The sequence below is a fragment of the Rhizopus delemar genome, genomic scaffold (genome assembly GCF_000149305.1).
Source record: "Rhizopus delemar RA 99-880 supercont3.2 genomic scaffold, whole genome shotgun sequence".
NCBI lineage: Eukaryota > Fungi > Mucoromycota > Mucoromycetes > Mucorales > Rhizopodaceae > Rhizopus > Rhizopus delemar.
In genome coordinates, this window is record NW_027137828.1 from 2,298,375 (window position 1) to 2,320,319 (window position 21,945).

Sequence of the window (21,945 nt, forward strand, 5' to 3'; positions counted from 1 at the left end):
ATTAACTTTGATCTAATTACTTTTGGGGGTTGACAATTGATTAGACTCGCTAGGATGACAAATACTGATCTTATTGTTCTAAATTTGGAAAAGTGTGGAATTGTTCAATCATAGTTTAATCTTTGTGTATCGTTATTATTTTAATACAACTGATATCTTATAGAAAATACAGTAGGTCAAAAAACTGCTGCAAGGAATTGCAAAATTCATGTTTTACAGCTGCTTGTCCATGGATACTGCACCAAACTATCTCAAACTTTGACTGTTTGTACCTCAATAGAAAGTGCGTTTATTCGTCGATTATCGGATATGGGCAATGTTTATTGGTGGAATTTGAGATCGCTAAAGGTAGTATTATGAACATCCGACATTTTTTACTTGTTCAGATATGTTTGAAATGGCGAATTTTAATACAACCCAACCGGTTGCCATCACAATTTTTCTCACTTTTGACGTGATTAGAATGTTATCTGTATTTAAGAGTGCTTACAATTCCTTTATTTTAAATTTTATATTCCCTTGTTTAAATTATTTCTCGTTTTTAGCCTCTCGTCAATTGCATGCATAAATCACTGTCAGAGGAGAAAGTAAACGATCTCAAACAGACATTAACCGGATCCACATCAAAATATGATATTGCTAAGGAGACTGGATTACATGAATCAACTGTTAGTAGATACTTTATAACGTTGTTTTCAAGTAGGACAGTGAGCACAGGTGATAGACCTGCAGTAGTCTCCAAAGTGACGAAGCGGTTAATCAAAAGAAAAGTCATTGAACGGGTTTTAAAGACTTCCAAAGAGGTATACCGGGAGCCTGTTGGATTTGGCTACGATATCTCATACCAGTCAGAAATTAACGTACTGAAATCAATGGAGTTCCATTTTCTGATAGAAAAAAAGGAGCCATTTCAGACAAAAGTGCATACGTAGCATCAGTTGAAATGGAACAAGGAGCATCAGGATTGGGCAATGGTTGACTGACAACAAATCGTTTACTTTAATGAAACCAAGATCAACGTATAGGGCTTTGATGGTGATAATCACTATCGGAAAAGGCCAAGTGACCTTTTTCAACATCATGACCTGGATTTTGTAATCCAGCATGAAGCTAGCAAATTGATGTCCTGGTGTTGTATAACCTCTGAAGGACCAGGATATGCTTGCTAAATTTACGATGGAAACTTGAACTCGGGTGTTTACCAGCATATTTTGAACACTACGCTTCGTGATAGTATGAAGTACTACAATTTCGACTGGTCCAACATTTAATTTTAGCATGACAATGACCCAAAGCACAAGGCATAATTTACAATAGCCTAGTTATGTAGTAACCAAGAGAGCTATATTAACGATTGGCCAGCTCAGAGCCTGGACTTAAATTCAATCGAGCACGTATGGCATCCATTGAAGTTGTAGCTCAATTATTACGAACGTAGAGCAAAGAACACAGATGTGCTTTGGGAACGAGTTGATGAAATATGAATTGACTTCGATAAATAACTTTGCCAAAGGCATGTAGATAACATTTTGAGAAGAACTCAAGAGATTATTAATAGAAAAGGAGGTTCAACTAAATATTAATAAATAAATTCATTCCGTTCAAATTTTCGTTTTTCCAAATTTTCAAATTGCGCATCTCATACTTCCTTCAATACTCATCCAATAGGGCTTAAACTCTTTCGGATTTCTCAAGACATGTAGAAGATTTACTATGTGGGAACAGAGGCAGTTTGTGCCATTGTAACAGGATGTGCGCTACAAAAACCAAGAAAAATGGATTCCTTGCAGCAGTTTTTTGACCTACTGTAACTATGTTTACAACAGCGGTGATAGCAGAAGGCTATCATCTCCAATTCCGATCACAGCCATCTCCATGGAAGATAAAACCAATGAAACTATCACCACTGGATCAAGAAGCAATCTCTGTAGCTGTTGTAAACATAGTTATTTTCTATAAGATATCAGTTGTATTAAAATAAATAACGATACACAAAGATTAAACTATGATTGAACAATTCCACACTTTTCCAAATTTAGAACAATAAGATCAGTATTTGTCATCCTAGCGAGTCTAATCAATTGTCAACCCCCAAAAGTAATTAGATCAAAGTTAATTGACTGGTTATTATTTCTATTGTTCAACTTCAGATGCATATATTAGAACATCGACAAGCTTTAGCTTAATCATTGGTTCTTCAGCACGACATCGTTGCCGAGTCTATATCTTTTATATCTACGCTCACAAAGAATATAAATAGATGCCAACTTTTTATCCATTAAACGGAGCTCTTTTGCAATATAAAGAAATCTGCAATAAAGAAGGATTTTAATTTTATATTGCTGCTATTGTTTTTTTGTTTAATTTTTTTATTTAATCTTACGATTAAAACAGTAGCAATCGAAAAATTCTTGACAGTCGTGATTATAGAAGTCTCGGCGAGCCAAAGCGAGAGCTATTTGTCCAACTTCTTTACGATCCAGGAACCAACGAAGAGAAGACTGATTTTAGATTGTTCCCAACTCAACCAATTTTTACAATATCAACACTTCAAGATTGAGGGAGTGCCAGCTCTAAGACATATCATAGAGAAAGACGACCTGATGTGTAAACTGGATCTCAAGGATGCATATGTAGTAGTGCCGATACACCCAACGTCCCAACAATACTCAACCTTCAAACACCAGGGAGTAGTACAGTGGGTCAAAAAACTGCACCAACGCAACTCATTTTTTCTGAAATATCAGTATAGCTCTGTCAGTTTAACATCAAATATTACGAAGCTTGGAACCAAAAGAGTTACTGCTGTTTCTTCTTATTGACAAAAGCTTCAAAGTCAGGTGCGGAGTATTGATCTAAAGAGCACTCAGAAAAAAGAGGAGGTCGGTTGTTGCAGTTTTTTGACTTTTCTAATATTTAGTGGATCCACCCTTTTCTGCTAAGACTACTTGTATTCTGTCGGGCATACTGTCTATATATTTGATGCACTGTTCCTTAGTAAACGAATTTCATTCATTTTCGACTCTTTGCCGCAGTTCATGGATGCTGGCCGACCTGTTATCATACATGCTCAGCTTTAACTTCAAATGATGCCATACATGTTCAATAGGATTAAGATCTGGACCTTGTGATGGTCAATCGTCAAAATAAATCATGCCACTATCCTTCATCCATTGTGTTTTGGAGTTTGATCGATGTTTAGGATCATTGTCGTGCTAAAATACCGACGTTTCCCAGTTAAGACCATAGTACTCCAGAGTGTCTTTTAGACTTGTACCAAGGATTTCTTGGCATACCTCTGAATTCATGGTACCATTATAGATCTGACATGCGTATCCAGGTCCTTCGCTGGTTATACAACCCCATAACATGAGACCACCGCCCCCATGCTTCACAGTAACGTCGATATGGTGAGGCTGTAAACGATCGCATTTTCTTTTCCAATAATACTTGCAATCATCAGAGCCCCAAATGTTGATTTTCGTCTCATCAGAAAAGATGACACGTCGCCAATCATGTACTGTCCAATATTGATGCTTTTTTTCCCATGCTAGTCGAGCCTTCTTGTGCTTTTCAGTCAATAATTGCTTCTTTTTTTTTCTCAACATAAATTCCAACTGAATGTAAGATATTAATTGCCGATTGATACGACATAGGGTGTCCTAGCTCCTCCAACTTCATTTGCACATCCTTGGCAGTCTTCAAACAACCTATGATCACTTGTCTCTTGATGTATCGACGTGTTGACTCTGCCACAATACTCGGTCTACCTCCTCTTTTACGTATTCTATCGTGTATCCACTTATTTGCATACCTATTGACGGTATTTCTATGCACTTCAACTCGCTTCCCAATGACTGCAGGATCAGCACTGTTCTCTAATAATGCTTTGATACTGTTTTGAATATCGGATGGAAGCTTTTTGGGCATTTCTAATGATGGATGGATACTGACGATGTACGATGGGTTTGGGTAAAGTAGGAAAGAAAAAAAAGAAAACAATCGGAAAAAAAACTTTATTTTAAGGTCTCCAGTGTGACTAGGTGTAGAAAAAATTAGATTAAATTTGCCGGGATAGTCTCAATCCGGACATATGATATCAAATACCTTTTCATTTCAAAAGTCAAAAAACTGCACCAACCGACCTCCTCTTTTTGCTGAGTACTCCTTATATCAATACTCCGCGTCTGACTTTTAAAATCTTGTCAATAAGTAGTAACAGTAGTAACTCTTTTGGTTCCAAGTTTCGTAATATTTGATCTTAAACTGACAGAGCTATACTGGTATTTCAGAAAAACTAAGTTGCGTTGATGCAGTTTTTTGACCCACTGTATATCAGTACAAGTCAATGGCGTTTGGCCTCAGTGTTGCTCCCAGAGTGTTCACCAAGATCATGCGTTATGCATTAGAACCATTACGAAGGCAAGGCATCAGATTTGTGTATTATCTGGACGACATTTACAGTAGGTGAAAAAAGTGTTGCAACCTTAGTTCAATTCTCGCTTAATTCCATGTTCCAGGCAAACTAATGCACAGAAGCTTCTTTCCTGTTAAAGCATAAAAGTACTTTCTGTTGTACTTATATTAATGCTATTAAAATGACTTGTGTGATACTAGTTGAGGAGGAATGGCTTACGATATGTGAGAAATTCCATATTCTGATTTCTGCAAAAAAATGTCATTTTTATTAAGAAGCTGTGTGCTCTTCTTTTGCCTTAATAACAGCTTCAGTTCTTAGTTGCATGGTATCTACAGATTGTTTGCGAAGATAGATAATAAACTTGTTCCATTCCATATCAACGTTTTCCCATAGATAATCAACGTCACATGCATGTGTGTCATAAGTTCTGATTTGAAGTTTATGCTGGTGCTAAACACGCTGTATTGGATATAAGTATAAACTTTGCAATGGCTAATAGTTAATACATTAGATGTTGGTCACAGCCAAGTATTTGATTGTCAATTTCAACTTCTGGTTAGGGTTCTTAGCTAACTGAAGGTAAAATTGAGACTTGTCAAAACTGTAGTACCCTAGCATTTTCATGTATGTGACATCAACCATTTGCTGGTAAACCTCTGAATTTACAATCCATCGTAAGCTTGACACCCATATCAACCACTGTTTTAGTTATATGCCTCTACGTAAATAATTGCGCACGTAGATGCTTATCTGCAAAGTCCAGGTGGTTGGACGTAAAGCATCGCCTGGTCTTACCCAGTAGTACTTGACACCATCAGATGCTCATATACTAATTTTCACTTCACCTGAAAAGACTACTTGTCGCTACGAATGAATACACTGGCTGCGATATTTTCTGGCCTAAGCTAGCTTTCTCTTTGTATGCTCTTTTGCCAAAAATGGCTTCTTTTTTTTCAGTTTCGCATGGAAGTTCATTGATTTTAACTCGTCAACTGTCGAACTATGCAGCATAGAGAGCCCAGGTTCCAATAGCAGTCGATACACACCTTTGGCTATCTGTAGCTGTCCCCTAATGATTTGGATTTTCATGTAATTCTTGGTAACGTCAGCCACAATTGGTGGTCTACCTGGCTGACTGCTTGAGATATTGACCTTTAGCTTCTTTGTATATCGATAGACAAGTGATGGGAAAATATGGAGTTCGGCGTAAATATCAGCAACTGTCCTGCTACCATGCAACACAGACTTCATACCATATTAGCTACGAGATGATGAAGCAGATGGCATTTTGTGTAAAAAAGTATGAAAAAATAAATTGAGAATAAGTACGGAAAAATTAATGAAAACAATCCATCTATTTACATCAGAATAATATAAAGGGTAACACATTTCTAGCTGAGAATGACATAGAACCGGTTTCCTTAGAGAAGTTGGTTGGTTTTTAATCAGAATGATAAGTAGTCGTTTTTTGAATATAGAAAATTGTGAATCCGCTGTTGTATAATGGTTTAAATAATAAAGGAAAAGGTAGAAACAAAAATAAAGAAACAGTTTGGATACTTTTTGAGACTGATCTTTATTTCAGTTTAAGTTAGAGTAAAAATTATTCTAATTGAAGGCAGGTATTTATATCTTATTGAGTGAGTGGCTTGATATCTTCTATTGTTATCGTTCTTCTAATATTCAGGTACTTTAGCAAGTGTTATCTATAATTATGATTATGAAAACTTTTCATTTGTTCTTTTGTATGTCTGTCATAGATTATCTTTTATTCTGGGAATTCCTCACTGAATTGAATAATGTTATTTTACGCGTTATTTCAATTATGTGAAAGATTAGCAATATTCCTGACATTGGATTGGATTTGGTTATTTTAGTTGATACTTCTTCTTATCAAAGAACTCTCATGAATACAATACATATTTTAAAAGAACATGTTTAATTGGAATTGATTGTATGATCTTATTTAAATAAACTTATATTTTATTTTAATTATGATCTTGTATTAAGACTTATATTTATTAATGTCAACTACAATCAGTTACTGTTCTACAACATCCGCAACATATCCAATCAAGTTTTTCCAGCTGTACTTTAAACAGGAGAGGGAAATTGAAGTATGTAGCAGCCATGACACTAGTCTAAACACCATATGAATTTGTAGGCACAGACTGGTCTAGGTAAGGAGATTAAGCTGAAAAAGTGTGATTTCTGGAAAGGTTGCAACACTTTTTTCACCTACTGTATGTCTTGGAAAAAACCAGCGAGAGAATGATTCAAGTAACACAATTAATTATAAAGCATTTGACCAAAGTAGGTTTTCTCATCCCCAGTCATGCCCAAGAGTTCCTTGGCTTTGTTTTCAACACCAAGAAGATGTCAATTTCGGTTCCGGGGCAGAAATTACAGAAATTGATGATGAGACTGAAGCAAGCATTGACCCATCCTCTTCAAAAACGGTCATGCAGATGGATAGCGAGTCTAGTAGGGAAGATGACGGCGATGATCCCAGCAATAGGGGAAGCATTGCTACATCTAAGATATTTGCAGAGAGATCTAGCAAAGTCATTACACCTACAACATCAAAACTGGGAAGCTCCTTGTCACTTATCCGACGAAAGCCAAGAAGAGTTAAGATGGTGGAAAGATTTTGTGATATTTGAGGTTTTATAATATAAAAAGTACTAAGTCAATCAACAAATGTAATTGTGGAATAGGCGTGTTATTTCTCTCGATTAATAAAAGTAATAAATGAGTCGAAAAATCGATGAGTCTCTTGAACCTCTTTATTGAGTAAGGACGAGAGAGAGAGCCCATTCAATACAAACTACGTCTTAGAATATAATAATGTGATTTAGGGTCCGAGGTAGTACGGTATAAATTGTGTGGGCTGTTTATCGTATATAGCACTTTGGGCTATATATGATATACAGTCAAATTATTAGTTGAAGAATCTTTTGAGTGATCTCACACGACATTAAGAAAATTATTAAGGTAAATACGACAGTAATAATAAGTGAGACTCAAAGTAGATTGTCCTTTATTCAAGTTAAAAATATGAGGGTATTTATACTTTTCTAATCACGGCTAAATATTAATATTTACAGTATATGACTATTGATTATTAATCGATATTAGACAATGAGTTATTTATATGATTGGCATAGTTTAACATCTTCTTATCAAGAAGTAATTATTAATCCTGATCCAGGAGCTTATTAGAATATTCTGGAGTGGATCGGGATTTTATTTGAAGTGGCGTAATACAATGTCCGATATTCCAAATTTAGAGGACCATTGTTCGTAGTAACTTACATTCATGGTTCTTTCCGACAACAATAATTTCGAGCAGAACGGTGGCTTAGCCGAGTCATCCTTCTTGACATCTAAGGCAACATCAGCTACATCCTCATCAACTAAGAGATCTTGGGCACAGGTGGTGACCAAAAACCGTAAATCACTCTTACTTTCTTCGACAACTCTTTCAACAAATGAACCCGACACAATTAACAAAAAAGGATCAACAATTGTTAAGACGAGCATCTGGCGCCCTGGTCATGGCCCAGGTAGTATCTTTGTCGACATGACTGGACGCAAAGAATCCAAAGTTGAATTTTTAGGCTTGGTTGCTAAACAGTATCCATCTCGAGTGGGTGTTATCACTCAACAAGTGGGTTCTATGAAGTTTGCTGAGATCAATTTTGATCCCGATGATATAGCTTTGAATGATGTTTTAACCAATGGTCTTAAATTTGCTGATAACTCGATTATTATTCCGTGCAGGGCTCTTGATAGCCAGATGGAAGTAATTCGTCTTCGTCTTTCGAATTTGCCTTTTTTGAGCGAAAGTGCTTTATTAGAAGGTTTACAAAAAAGTTTGAAAGTGTATGGTGAAATCCTTGATGTAGGGATCCTTTTGGAACCTATTACGCATACTTATACAGTAGGTCAAAAAACTGCTGCAAGGAATTGCAAAATTCATGTTTTACAGCTGCTTGTCCATGGATACTGCACCAAACTATCTCAAACTTTGACTGTTTGTACCTCAATAGAAAGTGCGTTTATTCGTCGATTATCGGATATGGGCAATGTTTATTGGTGGAATTTGAGATCGCTAAAGGTAGTATTATGAACATCCGACATTTTTTACTTGTTCACATATGTTTTAAATGGCGAATTTTAATACAACCCAACCGGTTGCCATCACAATTTTTCTCACTTTTGACGTGATTAGAATGTTATCTGTATTTAAGAGTGCTTACAATTCCTTTATTTTAAATTTTATATTCCCTTGTTTAAATTATTTCTCGTTTTTAGCCTCTCGTCAATTGCATGCATAAATCACTGTCAGAGGAGAAAGTAAACGATCTCAAACAGACATTAACCGGATCCACATCAAAATATGATATTGCTAAGGAGACTGGATTACATGAATCAACTGTTAGTAGATACTTTATAACGTTGTTTTCAAGTAGGACAGTGAGCACAGGTGATAGACCTGCAGTAGTCTCCAAAGTGACGAAGCGGTTAATCAAAAGAAAAGTCATTGAACGGGTTTTAAAGACTTCCAAAGAGGTATACCGGGAGCCTGTTGGATTTGGCTACGATATCTCATACCAGTCAGAAATTAACGTACTGAAATCAATGGAGTTCCATTTTCTGATAGAAAAAAAGGAGCCATTTCAGACAAAAGTGCATACGTAGCATCAGTTGAAATGGAACAAGGAGCATCAGGATTGGGCAATGGTTGACTGACAACAAATCGTTTACTTTAATGAAACCAAGATCAACGTATAGGGCTTTGATGGTGATAATCACTATCGGAAAAGGCCAAGTGACCTTTTTCAACATCATGACCTGGATTTTGTAATCCAGCATGAAGCTAGCAAATTGATGTCCTGGTGTTGTATAACCTCTGAAGGACCAGGATATGCTTGCTAAATTTACGATGGAAACTTGAACTCGGGTGTTTACCAGCATATTTTGAACACTACGCTTCGTGATAGTATGAAGTACTACAATTTTGACTGGTCCAACATTTAATTTTAGCATGACAATGACCCAAAGCACAAGGCATAATTTACAATAGCCTAGTTATGTAGTAACCAAGAGAGCTATATTAACGATTGGCCAGCTCAGAGCCTGGACTTAAATTCAATCGAGCACGTATGGCATCCATTGAAGTTGTAGCTCAATTATTACGAACGTAGAGCAAAGAACACAGATGTGCTTTGGGAACGAGTTGATGAAATATGAATTGACTTCGATAAATAACTTTGCCAAAGGCATGTAGATAACATTTTGAGAAGAACTCAAGAGATTATTAATAGAAAAGGAGGTTCAACTAAATATTAATAAATAAATTCATTCCGTTCAAATTTTCGTTTTTCCAAATTTTCAAATTGCGCATCTCATACTTCCTTCAATACTCATCCAATAGGGCTTAAACTCTTTCGGATTTCTCAAGACATGTAGAAGATTTACTATGTGGGAACAGAGGCAGTTTGTGCCATTGTAACAGGATGTGCGCTACAAAAACCAAGAAAAATGGATTCCTTGCAGCAGTTTTTTGACCTACTGTATGTGTACCGGTTATGCTGTTCTTAATGTTTCTTCTCAGCATATCAAGTTTAAACAATTGACGCACCTCATCCCTTGGGATGAAAAGCGTGAACAAAGTTTCTATGCAGTTTGGAACCAAATGCCTCATTACTGTCGTTATTGCCATGAGGAAGGGCATGTTGTAGTGGACTGTCCTAAACGTCGTGCTAGAACTTCCTGTTGGAATTGTGGTATTAATGGCCATATGGCTGCTTCATGTACTCGCGATAAGCCATCTAAACGAGCTCGTAAACAACCAGAAGCTAATGTTGCTGTTCAATCATCTGTTGAACAGGCTCCTACTTCACTCGCCATCACTGAATCTGCCGTCACTACCGACACACCCACGACCGACGTAGATGTTTATTCCAATGTCGAAAATCAAGTTCATCACGATGGGACCTGCCCTCACAATCCACCGGTAGTGATCCCTACCCATATTTCGACCAGTACATCTTCCATTCCAGTCTCTCCTGGTAAGACAGGGCCCAAGCGTAGTCGGGTACATGCTACACAAAAACCTTATGAACGTCCAGTCACTCGATCTCAATCAACTCCACCTAAAGAATCAATATATGCACCATCTGGTAGTGTGCAAGTCGGTCAAACAGACAAGATGGATACCGAATGTTCTGTGGATCCCTCCTCATCCGTCACTCCAACGGATGAAGAGCCTAACAATCACATGATACAATAGTATGAGTAATTGTTGTAGAACAGTAACTGATTGTAGTTGACATTAATAAATATAAGTCTTAATACAAGATCATAATTAAAATAAAATATAAGTTTATTTAAATAAGATCATACAATCAATTCCAATTAAACATGTTCTTTTAGAATATGTATTGTATTCATGAGAGTTCTTTGATAAGAAGACGTATCAACTAAAATAACCAAATCCAATCCAATGTCAGGAATATTGCTAATCTTTCACATAATTGAAATAACGCGTAAAATAACATTATTCAATTCAGTGAGGAATTCCCAGAATAAAAGATAATCTATGACAGACATACAAAAGAACAAATGAAAAGTTTTCATAATCATAATTATAGATAACACTTGCTAAAGTACCTGAATATTAGAAGAACGATAACAATAGAAGATATCAAGCCACTCACTCAATAAGATATAAATACCTGCCTTCAATTAGAATAATTTTTACTCTAACTTAAACTGAAATAAAGATCAGTCTCAAAAAGTATCCAAACTGTTTCTTTATTTTTGTTTCTACCTTTTCCTTTATTATTATTACCATTATACAACACGATGCAATCCGTCCACTCTGTTGAAGCTACCCTTGTTAGCCTTGTTCTCGGATATCCCCTCAGATCACTGGCTACTTAGTCATAGTCGCTCGAAATTACAAGCTAATCAATTCTTTACCTACGACCAATCGCTTCATAGAGTTCGTCCCCTGCTAAGACCAGACTCTCCAACGTACCCTAGACTTTCTGGTCGTCTGGTGCGGGACTTACAAAATCGAACTGTCACTCTCAATAAAATGACATGGAATTTAATCCTGAACAACTATCCTGATCCAGGCTCTGCTGATGATTTCCCTTTTGTCTCGTGGTTGACTCGATCTGTCGATTGGATATCTTTTCATCCTCAAGATTACCGACAGACCCAGTCAGACATATTACTCACCTACTCACTTTCTACTTTACCTCCTCCCAAGTGGAAACAGTTTTGGTCTTTGAAGATCCTTCCTGAAGCTAGAACAATTTGGTTCCGTTTCATATACAACGAGCTTCATTGTAACGCATCTATATCTCGGTTTGATCCTACTGTCCCTACTACTTGTAGCTTATGCCATGATCCACTGGAAGACATTAACCACCTGTTGATTCATTGTCCATTCAAATGGTCCACATGGCACGGAGTCCTATCTCGATTTGCACCTTATCTCGAGTTTCATCCCGAAGATGTTGAAAGCATTTTAAGGAACTTAAGTCGTTTTGACTTTGTAGATAATACACGATTACTGAGGATCTGCTCACACGCTCTACTATACATCTGGCGAGCACACTGGCGTTATGTTTTCGATGGAACCCCATTTTTACCACAACAAATTGTTTCAACCACTTTTGACAAACTTCGACATCATAGTCTACATTAAAGCATACCACTCAATATGACGTGTGACTTTCATTTCTTTTATTAAATAACTTTCAATAAAATAATATTGTCGCATGGTTCTTTCGCTCAACAGTGCTAAGCCACCTGATAAAGGTGACCCACCAACTACCAATGCTCATCCACCAGCGAGCCCCACATCAGTTCCAAAAAAAACAACTGCGGTGTTATATTCTAAAGCACACCAACGTCCCGCTAAAACTCGAGAAAGCTTGATACACAGCAATGCAAACTTGACCACTTCATCTGTAATGAGTCCAGATCTTGCGGATTCCAATACACCACCACCATTAATAATTGAGACCGTCTATTGGGGTGTATCTCAAACACCCGGTAGCATCTTTTTTGACATTTCTTCTCGTAAAGAAGTAGATCGAGCAATCTATAAATTAGCATTCTACCAGTTCCAAGATTATGTTGGGCTAGTTGTTCATAAGTCAGGCTCCAACCGCTACTTGGAAGTAAACTTTGATAAGGATGAGTTTCGTACAGCCGCTTGTACTCATGGCCTTCACTTCGATGATGGGCGAGTTATCATACGCCCTACACTTGCTTGTAGACCGGGCTCGATCATTCGACGAGTCACATTGCAACGTCTACCCTGGTTACGTCCACATAATTTGCAGGAAGGTTTAAGACGCACCTTGTCCAACTATGGCTCTATTCGAGATGTTGGAATTGTCACCGATTCTGAAACTGGTGCTTTCCTGGGATCAGGTTACGCCGTGCTAGATTGCTCACCTGATCCCTCTCAACCTGACCCTTTCCTGGATTTGACCCACGTTATCCCCTGGGTTGACCCAGAAACAACATCGACTACAGAAAACTCTATTTTTATTCATGCTTACTGGAAGGAAATGCCTACTTATTGTAAATATTGCCATGAACTTGGACATAGCGCTTCCAATTGTAAGCAAGCTCCAAGTAACAAGAGAGTTTGTTACTACTGTTTTAAACCTGGACATATCCGCGTTCAATGTCCAGATAAGATTTCACCTGCCAAAAGACTTCGAGGCTCGACTAAGAAGAAACCCACCATCGATCTTACGGAACATAATCTCAGTAGCTCATCTACATCGGATAAAATTTCAGAACAATCTGTTCAAGCTAACGATCAGCCTGTTCTTGAGCCACTTAACATTGATGAAAATGATGTTTCCCTACAGAATACTCACACCATCATGGTGGACATGAACGCAAATACAGATGATTTGACCGAATTACAAAATTCTGATGATTCACCGGAACAATTGGTCGTGGATATGAGCGACAGTACTCCTTTGCCCGACAGTCAGCCCGAACTAAAATCAACAGACTCATCTTCGGCAGAACTTGATATCACTATGGATGACAGTGTCTTCCTTGATGAGGACGACACAACCCATTCTACTTGGGCAACATCCAATGTAGCTATCAGCACCTCGAATACGATTGGGGAATTATCTCAAGTTCAGATAACAACAATACCGGCTATTCAAAAACGGTTGAAGAAAACAAAGACTCCGGCTATTGGAATACGGAAGAGTGAACGCTTAAAGCGGCCTCCTGCCATACTAGATTTATAATTTTATGATTAATAATAATAATCATCGTAAGGCTTTATCGTTACTCTCTTTGAATGGCAATAGTTTTTTCAAGGTTAGTAATCCTTCTTCACGACATCATCTTATACGGTACATTCGTTCAAAATCACCTACTTTTGTCACTCTTCAAGAGATCGATCAAAGTAGTGATTCATTTCAACATCAAAACATTTTACACCAGCAGTTTTGTTGTCAACAATCCCTGTGGACTGAATACTGCGGCCTCCTTTGCTTCGATCCTCAGTTCATTCTATCTCGAATTCCTCTTCCTGAGGATTCACGTTGTATTCTTGCAAAAGTAACTCACATTGAAGGCTCTATGGATCCATTTCATATCCTTGTTATCTATGCTCCTGCGTCGTCTTCCAAAGCACGCGCAGAATTTTTTGATACTATTTTAACTTTTCGACAGCTATCACCTTACGACACACTTTCCTGTGTTGATCGTATGATTATAGCAGGCGATTTTAACTATGCGCTTCCATCTTTTTCGACACCTCGAACGACGCGTCATCCACAACATTGGCTTCATTTTTTACAATGTCATTTTCGAAATGTGATATCTGAACTACGTGGGTTAGATACACCTACATTTCGACGTGGAGATACAACTCGCTCGGCTATAGATTATCTATACATATCGCTAGATTTATCCGTTCACTATGTCGATGCTGAGGTCGAATTCCTCAACCCTCAATGGACTGATCATGCACTTCTTGGGTTAACGTTTCAGACGGATCTATCCACTACTACAGGACCTGGGCTTTGGCGTGCTAACCCAATTTATGTCGCTAATAAGGATTTCATGAGACAATTTGACCGCATGCTGAAAAATCTTTACGAACATGAAATTCACTTTTCATCGCTGTCACCACAAGAATTATGGGATATTATCAAAGCGCGGATCAAGAAGTTTGTTAAAGGTTATGGTCGCCAACGCGTGGACTGGAGAAAACAACAACTGATTGCACTACAACGTAAACGTCAACGTTTATTACGACAAGCGATACCCACATCTATCCTGTCAATTCATTTGCCTCGAGTTGAACGCCAAATTCAAACCCTTCAGGAGGAAACAGTTAAAATCGCTATTTTGAAAGCTGAACGTACTTGGAGGGAACGCGGGGAAACTGATGCCGGATACCTCAAGAAATCTGCGTCAGCTCGACAAGCCCAACGATCAGTCCCAATGCTGCGAAATCCCGCCACGGGCGACATCTGCTCTAATCAGGAGCAAATGTTGGAAGTAACACAACACTTTTACGCCAATCTCTATGCGACCGAGCCTATATGCCTAGACTCAGTGGAACGAATGGTCTCTCATATTCCAGATGCTTGTAGTCTCCATGAATCTGATGCCAATTTCCTAATGTCTCCTTTTGATATTGATGAAATTGTTGCGCAAGGATCTCGAGCCCCCAAGTCCAGTAGTCCTGGCCCTGACGGGCTGTCATATGTGTTTTTGAACTTGCTTTTTCAACAACCCCAGTACACTGAACTCATCGTTCGAGTGTTTAATGATGCCTTATCCAAGAGCCTCTTCCCGCCTTCTTGGTTAGAAACCAGCGTTTGTCTATTGCCAAAAAAAGGAGATCTTACTTCACTGAAAAACTGGCGTCCAATTACATTGATTAACTGTGATGCCAAAATCTTCACTCGTCTGCTCAATACTCGGCTTGCTTCCATCATCTCTCCTCTGATATCCCCTAATCAGAGTGGGTTTATGAAGGAAAGGTTTATTGCTGACAACGGTGCTTTGGCTCAAATTGCATGCGAACAAGCATCAGCTCGTCAATCGGATGAGGTAGGTTTGCTATGCGATCAGGAGAAAGCCTATGATCGAGTGCATCCTACCTATCTTCGAGCCATTTTAACACGCTTCGGATTCCCAATGGGCTTTATTGACTCAATCTCTAGTCTCTTTTTTGGTACTTCTATGAAAGTCAATGTGAATGGCTATTTTACTCAACCAGTTCCTCTTGGTCGTGGTTTGCGGCAAGGCGATCCCATTAGTCCATTATTATTTAATTTGGTCATGGAACCTCTCATTAAATCCATCATTCATTCTGATCGAATTCAAGGTTTCCTCCCACCAAATATTTCTCGTCCGTATCTCGATTCATTTACGCTACCTCCGCTAAGGGTCCTAGCTTATGCTGATGATCTGTTAATTTTTCTAAAAGATGTCTATGATTTAGCTGAAGTACAACAACTTATCAGTTGCTATAATCGAGCTTCTAACGCCAAAATGAATTATGATAAGACGGTAGCCTTCTCTGTCTCTGGTCGTCCACACGCTCATTGGTTGCCTGCACTACAATCTTACGGTATCTCGAAATGGCACGACCGAAACGATCCTGTTCCTTTGACATATCTACAGTGGGTGGAAAAATGGTTCCAATGTTTTTGATTTGCAACTTTAAAGCTTTATATCTTTGGAACTACAAATGGTAACGGCTCACAAAAACATGCATTTTGTAGCGCAATTACAGCTAATATTACTGAAAAAAAATTTTGCTTGTACTGTTACACAATCGGGAAAAAATTAAGATTAAATACAAAAACCAACATTGGAACCATTATTCCACTACAACTGTAGATAAGTTTATTTGTTAATTGGTGGAGCTTCCACCGGAGTTTTTTGGCTAATTATGAGTCATAATATTCCGACTATCGCCGAAAAAGCCTATGTGACTTATAAAATTAATTTATCCCCTGTCAAACATTTTTTTTTCTTTTTCTTTCTTTATATATCGAAGCTTTAAGGTACCACTACACATATGGTTCGCGCTCTCTCTAAAAACAAGCAAGAAAACATCAAATCGTTGGTTTTACAGAACAAGCCATATTCAGTGATAATGGAACGTATTCCAAACTTAAAAAAATCCACCTTAAGCAGATATGCCAACAAGTTTTCTCCTGGTAGAGTAACAGCAAACCCTGGTAGAAAGGCTGTTTTAAGTGTTACCACCAAGTCTTATATACGTAAGCAGATTATTAATGGTACCCTCAAGACTGCGAAGGCTGTTCATAAGTATCTAGTATGCACTGGCCACACTATCAGTTACTCGGGCACCATTAAGGTTATGAAAAGCATGAACTTCCATGCTAAAATAAAGGTAAAAAAGCCTTTATTGACTAAGGTTCAGAAAGCAAGACAACTAGCATGGGCGGAAGAGCACAAAAACTGGACAAGCGATGACTGGAGACGTATGGTATTCAGTGATGAAACAAAAGTTAATGTTTATGGCTCAGATGGTTGCAAGTACTATTGGAGTCGACCTGATGATAAACTTCAACCCCATCATCTCGACTTAACAGTTAAAGGAGGGGGTGGTAGCATTATGGTATGGAGTTGTATTACCTATGACGGACCTGGTTATGCATGCTGGATTAGTGAAGGCACAATGAAGGCTTCTGATTACGTCGGAATACTTGGTACAACCCTTATGGACAGCCTTGAGTACTATGGTTACCATCCTCAAGACATCTATTTTCAGCAGGATAACGATCCTAAACATACGTCTAAGCTAGCTAAGCAATGGTTCAAGGACAACAACTTCAAGTGTGATCATACCTTCAACTGGCCTTCACAAAGTCCAGATCTAAACCCAATAGAGCACATCTGGCACCACCTTAAGCTCAAGTTAAGTGCCTATGATACTAGGGCAAAAGGTGTGCATGAATTATGGAATCGCGTTGAAAAAGAATGGTCTACTTTTACAGCAGAAGACTGTAGGAGATACATAGATAGTATGTCAGATCGCTGTAGGGCTGTAATTGCTGCAAAAGGCGGTCATACAGGATATTAATAAAATAATGCACATAGTGGAAAAATGGTTCCAATGTTGGTTTTTGTATTTAGTCTTAATTTTTTCCTGATTGTGTAACAATACAAGCAAAATTTTTTTTCAGTAATATTAGCTGTAATTGCGCTACAAAATGCATGTTTTTGTGAGCCGTTACCATTTGTAGTTCCAAAGATATAAAGCTTTAAAGTTGCAAATCAAAAACATTGGAACCATTTTTCCACCCACTGTAGGTTATCCCTTGATATTCTCAGCTTCTCAAGGAAATTTTTTTCAAGAACGCCTTGTTCAAACAATTAGTCGCGCTTGTGATATTCATAAACAACGTCAACTGTCGGTGCGAGGTCGTGCAACGGTTCTTAATACTCTAATATTGTCGACCCTTTGGCACATATTACGAGTTACTTGGATACCACAGCGCATCCTTGGTAAGATTGGCCAAATCTCCAGGGACTTCCTTATGTTTCGAATCTTTCCCCCTATCGCTTTTGATGTACTTCAATTTCCACTTCGAAAAGGCGGTCTGGGCATTCTCAATCCGTCTGTGCAACAACTGGCTCTGCAATTTAGATGGCTTACACCTCTACTACAGGAAGCAAGACCCTCATCGATAGTGTCTCAATGGCTTGGGGCCCACATGATTAGCCTATCTACTGTACCAATCCTTGATCAACGATTCCCGTTCATCTTCCCGGCATTGCGTCGAGGTCTTCTACACTCACGTCGACCAGGCATCTGTTCTATCCTATATCGTGCTTTTGACGCTTTATTTGGAAAAGCTTTAATTTTGGACAAACTGAACGTCCCTCTGGACCAAGCCCCTCATTTATCGCCGATATTTTGCTTATCTTTGCCTTTGTCTGCGGTGGTTTCGTGGTCCACACAGATTCATACTAAAGTACAAAATACTTTTGACTCTCTTCTTGTTCAAGATGCTTTCTTCTATAATCATGAGATTCTATGCTTGTCTCCTCGATCTTCCGACTCCCTTCCTATTGGTCGCTATCGAATTCTGAAGTTTTTACGCTGGATACAATCGGGCGATGTTATTCTCTTACCATTTTTCGCGCGCCTGTGCTTACCATTGACATCGAATTCTGATTTCCATTCATTTGGACAGCTATCTTTTGATAACTTCTGCCGATTTCTGGTAGAACCCGCTATTGATCAACAGACTCTTATAATCATGCCTAAATACTTCCGAAAGAAGCGTTTAGACACACTGGCACATTCCATTTCTTCTCCTACAAACTCCTTGAGACCTGTCTCCTTCTGGAAACGGTTCTGGAGTATGGATGTTCCTTTGGCTATTCGCAACCCTTGGTATCGCCTCCTTCACCATAAACTACCAAGTGCAGCAGTCATTCACAAGATGATTCCTGATCTTTGTGGATCTTCTTGCCGGCTATGTGCTCCTGTTGATGTTATGGAAGATCCTGACCATTTTCTTTTTTTATGCCCCAAGAAGCTCACCATCTGGCGTTTGATTTGGTGTCAGTTTTTTGGTGTTGTGGACGTCGAGCTGTCCGCTATCCGTCAAGCTTTTTACAATCTGACCTTTCCTCGACAGAAACTTCGATTCATCCAAAATGACACTATCGTCGGTTGCACTTTTCTTGGGATATGGAAGGCACATTGGCGATTTATATTCGACGACGTTCCTTTTGATCCCACTATTGTTCATAACCAAATTTTGCTTACGATTGCATCAATGCGATCTAATGCACTGTACTCGCTAGTATAATACTCGCACATCTTCAAGTTGATTAATTTTCCTTTTGTCTATCCGAAGTCAAGAAGTTCACCGCTGTCTAACACGTGACTTTATTCATTTATTTATTTTAATAAAACTGGCTTTCTAGCCCCTACAAAAAAAAATAATATTGTCGTGTTTGGTCATTAATGATGTCTTTATTTATTATTTTATTATTGATCTCAGTCCAGCCTACGTCAGACTATACAATTAATAGTCAGACGATATAATCCAGGGTTCATTCTAAATTATTAGTTCCTCTCCTTTTTTTACTCAATAAATAGTAGTTGTTAGCTATTGACTTCCTACTGTTTTTACATCATAAGTACCAAATATCTCAAATATTACAAAAAAAAAAAGTAGTAACTTACATTATTACTTTATTACATGTGTAAATACCACAGATTTTGCATCAACCAGAAATGGGTTAGATATACAAAAACCCGCAGAAAGAAAACCGGACCTGACTGTAATAAACGAAGATAAAAAGAAATAAAAAAGCACCAAAACGATGATTACTTTGAGGTACTTTTTATTCTTGATTATATCCAAGTTAAAGTTATCCTTTTTTCAATCAGGATTTAGGTGGAATATTTATATTCTTTTGAATGATAATTCATGGGGACGATTGAGTTAAATCAATTGGTTCTTTCTTGATGTTTCATTCTGGATTGGGGCATTGTCATCATATCTTGTTCCATGGAATCTTATTTTGTATAATTATATTATAAATCGTTGTTCTAAGCTACTAGTGTTGCATTTATAAATAGTCATCCATGGAATCGTTGTTTAAGACGGCACTTGTATTTTGTTCCTGAATGGTTATTGGGTTTGAGTAAACTCGGTTACTAAATAATTACAGAAAGACTGAAACCTAATAATGGAGACAACAGGAGCTATTAAGGCACCAATCGGATTATCGATAGGATTATTTCTCAATCATTCGTTTAGATCAATAAAGTTACTATGCAAGAAAAACAATATTCTATTCTGACATACATAGTCTCAATGCAACTTAATACATTGGATCATAAAAGAGATTATGCAAAGACTCATTACTATAACAAGTTGGTATTATATATGCAAGACATTCATTACTCTTTATGATGTAATTCATCGTCAGATCTTTATGATTCAACTATGCTAGTGTTGGAGATGTTTGGTTTATAGCATAATTTATTATTTTATTATGTCTACCTATAACACTGACAATTCATTGCGACGCATCAGATTTGGGATGGGGAGTAAGCTCCCACGAGATGGAAATCTCGGAACAGTGGACGAACGAAGAAAAGAACACTTCAATAAATGTAAGAGAACTCAAGACAATTCTTTTTGCTCTGAAACTGCACACAGAAAAATTTCGAGAGAAAAATACTCAAGTATTCACAGACAATATAACAGCATTGAAATATTCGGCCAAAGCAGGAGGGACGGCTTCACCACTTCTTCAAGAATTAGCGATCGAAATCCAAGAAGTGATCAAAACATACAACTTGACGGTGACATACAGCCATGTACCAGGAATTTTGAATATCAAAGCGGATGCACTAAGTCGAATAAAGGTGACCAACCCTCTATACGAAGCGGCGATACCCAAGAAGTGGTTCCAGGTAATAAATCAGAAGATGGGTCCTTTGAAGATCGATAGCTTTGCAGCTCGGCACAATACCAAACTCAAGACGTTTTGGAGCTATCAAGCAGACCCAGACGCCAGAGCAGTGGATGCTTTTCGCCAAGTCTGGCCCAAGAAGGGTTTGTACCTATTTCCTCCATGACAACTAATACCGAAGATTTTACGACAAATTCGGACGATGAAGTTGAAGGAAGTGGTATTGGTCACCCCATGGTGGCCGACCCAATACTGGTTTCCGACACTATTACAAATGAAATATCGACAACTACCGCTGATATTCAAGATAAGAAAGGACTGGACAGTAGCCGCTTGTGTCATGTTTTGACATGTCAATAAGATAACAGTCTTATCATTCTAAGCTAAATCTTTACAAATGAGTTTGAATAAGAATAGATCCTGATAATTACCAACTGCCCAGAACAGCCAAGTTTCACTTTCATCTCAACAGTTGATTATGTTGTAGAACAGAGTCTGATCATAACGGACATTGAATAATCGCAACTAAAAGAAGTATATTAAAATTGATAAAAGATAATAATCTAAATCTTTATTAAATAAAATATATTCTTCTTCTTTTTATATAAAACTATCACTATTAGATTCATTCTATAAAGTAAACATGAACACTAAATAAGTCATGATCTTTACTATTCATCATTTCTGTAAATGAATAATAATGGATCAGGTACCTAGTCAACTTTGATCTGACTGGAGGCATTTCATATAAATATATCTTTCCTCTCAATGAAGACGAGACAACTCTCCCAGATCAGTTAAAGAACAATAAGATCTATAAAAACAACGAATTAAAAATTTTCATAATCGATTCAGTGATCATTCTTCAATCAAACATATCAATTATTGGATCTACGCTCATAACTACTCATTTACCCGCCAACTGATAGAAGAATATAAATAGTAGACTTTGTAATGTTTTCTTTTTAACAATTAAGATTGTCTTAAATAAAGTTCAGTCTCAAAAAGTATTCTTTTGGTTTATC

General features: G+C 37.8%; 11 protein-coding genes across 11 annotated transcripts; 10 read left to right on the forward strand and 1 right to left on the reverse strand.

Moving 5' to 3' along the window:
- Window positions 1–1,813: 1,813 nt before the first annotated feature.
- On the forward strand, window positions 1,814–2,822 carry RO3G_03114 (uncharacterized protein; the record flags this gene model as incomplete). The annotated part of the gene is made up of 3 exons (XM_067657705.1): window positions 1,814–1,936; window positions 2,040–2,097; window positions 2,395–2,822. 3 exons carry the CDS (start codon window positions 1,814–1,816, stop codon window positions 2,820–2,822), a joined length of 609 nt encoding a protein of 202 aa, XP_067513806.1.
- An 809-nt stretch (window positions 2,823–3,631) lies between these two features.
- On the reverse strand, window positions 3,632–3,930 carry RO3G_03115 (uncharacterized protein; the record flags this gene model as incomplete). Its single annotated transcript, XM_067657706.1, has 2 exons — window positions 3,632–3,749; window positions 3,815–3,930. 2 exons carry the CDS (start codon window positions 3,928–3,930, stop codon window positions 3,632–3,634), a joined length of 234 nt encoding a protein of 77 aa, XP_067513807.1.
- Window positions 3,931–6,444: 2,514 nt separating this feature from the next.
- RO3G_03116 (uncharacterized protein) lies at window positions 6,445–7,083 on the forward strand (the record flags this gene model as incomplete). Its single annotated transcript, XM_067657707.1, has 3 exons — window positions 6,445–6,537; window positions 6,585–6,600; window positions 6,722–7,083. 3 exons carry the CDS (start codon window positions 6,445–6,447, stop codon window positions 7,081–7,083), a joined length of 471 nt encoding a protein of 156 aa, XP_067513808.1.
- A 656-nt stretch (window positions 7,084–7,739) lies between these two features.
- RO3G_03117 (uncharacterized protein) lies at window positions 7,740–8,552 on the forward strand (the record flags this gene model as incomplete). Its single annotated transcript, XM_067657708.1, has 1 exon — window positions 7,740–8,552. The coding sequence occupies one exon, from the start codon at window positions 7,740–7,742 to the stop codon at window positions 8,550–8,552; it is 813 nt and encodes a 270-aa protein (XP_067513809.1).
- A 1,569-nt stretch (window positions 8,553–10,121) lies between these two features.
- On the forward strand, window positions 10,122–10,718 carry RO3G_03118 (uncharacterized protein; the record flags this gene model as incomplete). Its single annotated transcript, XM_067657709.1, has 1 exon — window positions 10,122–10,718. One exon carries the CDS (start codon window positions 10,122–10,124, stop codon window positions 10,716–10,718), a length of 597 nt encoding a protein of 198 aa, XP_067513810.1.
- Window positions 10,719–11,528: 810 nt separating this feature from the next.
- RO3G_03119 (uncharacterized protein) lies at window positions 11,529–12,146 on the forward strand (the record flags this gene model as incomplete). Its single annotated transcript, XM_067657710.1, has 1 exon — window positions 11,529–12,146. The coding sequence occupies one exon, from the start codon at window positions 11,529–11,531 to the stop codon at window positions 12,144–12,146; it is 618 nt and encodes a 205-aa protein (XP_067513811.1).
- Window positions 12,147–12,219: 73 nt separating this feature from the next.
- On the forward strand, window positions 12,220–13,728 carry RO3G_03120 (uncharacterized protein; the record flags this gene model as incomplete). Its single annotated transcript, XM_067657711.1, has 1 exon — window positions 12,220–13,728. The coding sequence occupies one exon, from the start codon at window positions 12,220–12,222 to the stop codon at window positions 13,726–13,728; it is 1,509 nt and encodes a 502-aa protein (XP_067513812.1).
- A 558-nt stretch (window positions 13,729–14,286) lies between these two features.
- Window positions 14,287–16,156, forward strand: RO3G_03121 (uncharacterized protein; the record flags this gene model as incomplete). The annotated part of the gene is made up of 2 exons (XM_067657712.1): window positions 14,287–14,302; window positions 14,394–16,156. 2 exons carry the CDS (start codon window positions 14,287–14,289, stop codon window positions 16,154–16,156), a joined length of 1,779 nt encoding a protein of 592 aa, XP_067513813.1.
- A 370-nt stretch (window positions 16,157–16,526) lies between these two features.
- RO3G_03122 (uncharacterized protein) lies at window positions 16,527–17,558 on the forward strand (the record flags this gene model as incomplete). The annotated part of the gene is made up of 1 exon (XM_067657713.1): window positions 16,527–17,558. One exon carries the CDS (start codon window positions 16,527–16,529, stop codon window positions 17,556–17,558), a length of 1,032 nt encoding a protein of 343 aa, XP_067513814.1.
- Window positions 17,559–18,741: 1,183 nt separating this feature from the next.
- RO3G_03123 (uncharacterized protein) lies at window positions 18,742–19,299 on the forward strand (the record flags this gene model as incomplete). Its single annotated transcript, XM_067657714.1, has 1 exon — window positions 18,742–19,299. One exon carries the CDS (start codon window positions 18,742–18,744, stop codon window positions 19,297–19,299), a length of 558 nt encoding a protein of 185 aa, XP_067513815.1.
- Window positions 19,300–20,567: 1,268 nt separating this feature from the next.
- RO3G_03124 (uncharacterized protein) lies at window positions 20,568–21,086 on the forward strand (the record flags this gene model as incomplete). The annotated part of the gene is made up of 1 exon (XM_067657715.1): window positions 20,568–21,086. The coding sequence occupies one exon, from the start codon at window positions 20,568–20,570 to the stop codon at window positions 21,084–21,086; it is 519 nt and encodes a 172-aa protein (XP_067513816.1).
- Window positions 21,087–21,945: the final 859 nt, after the last annotated feature.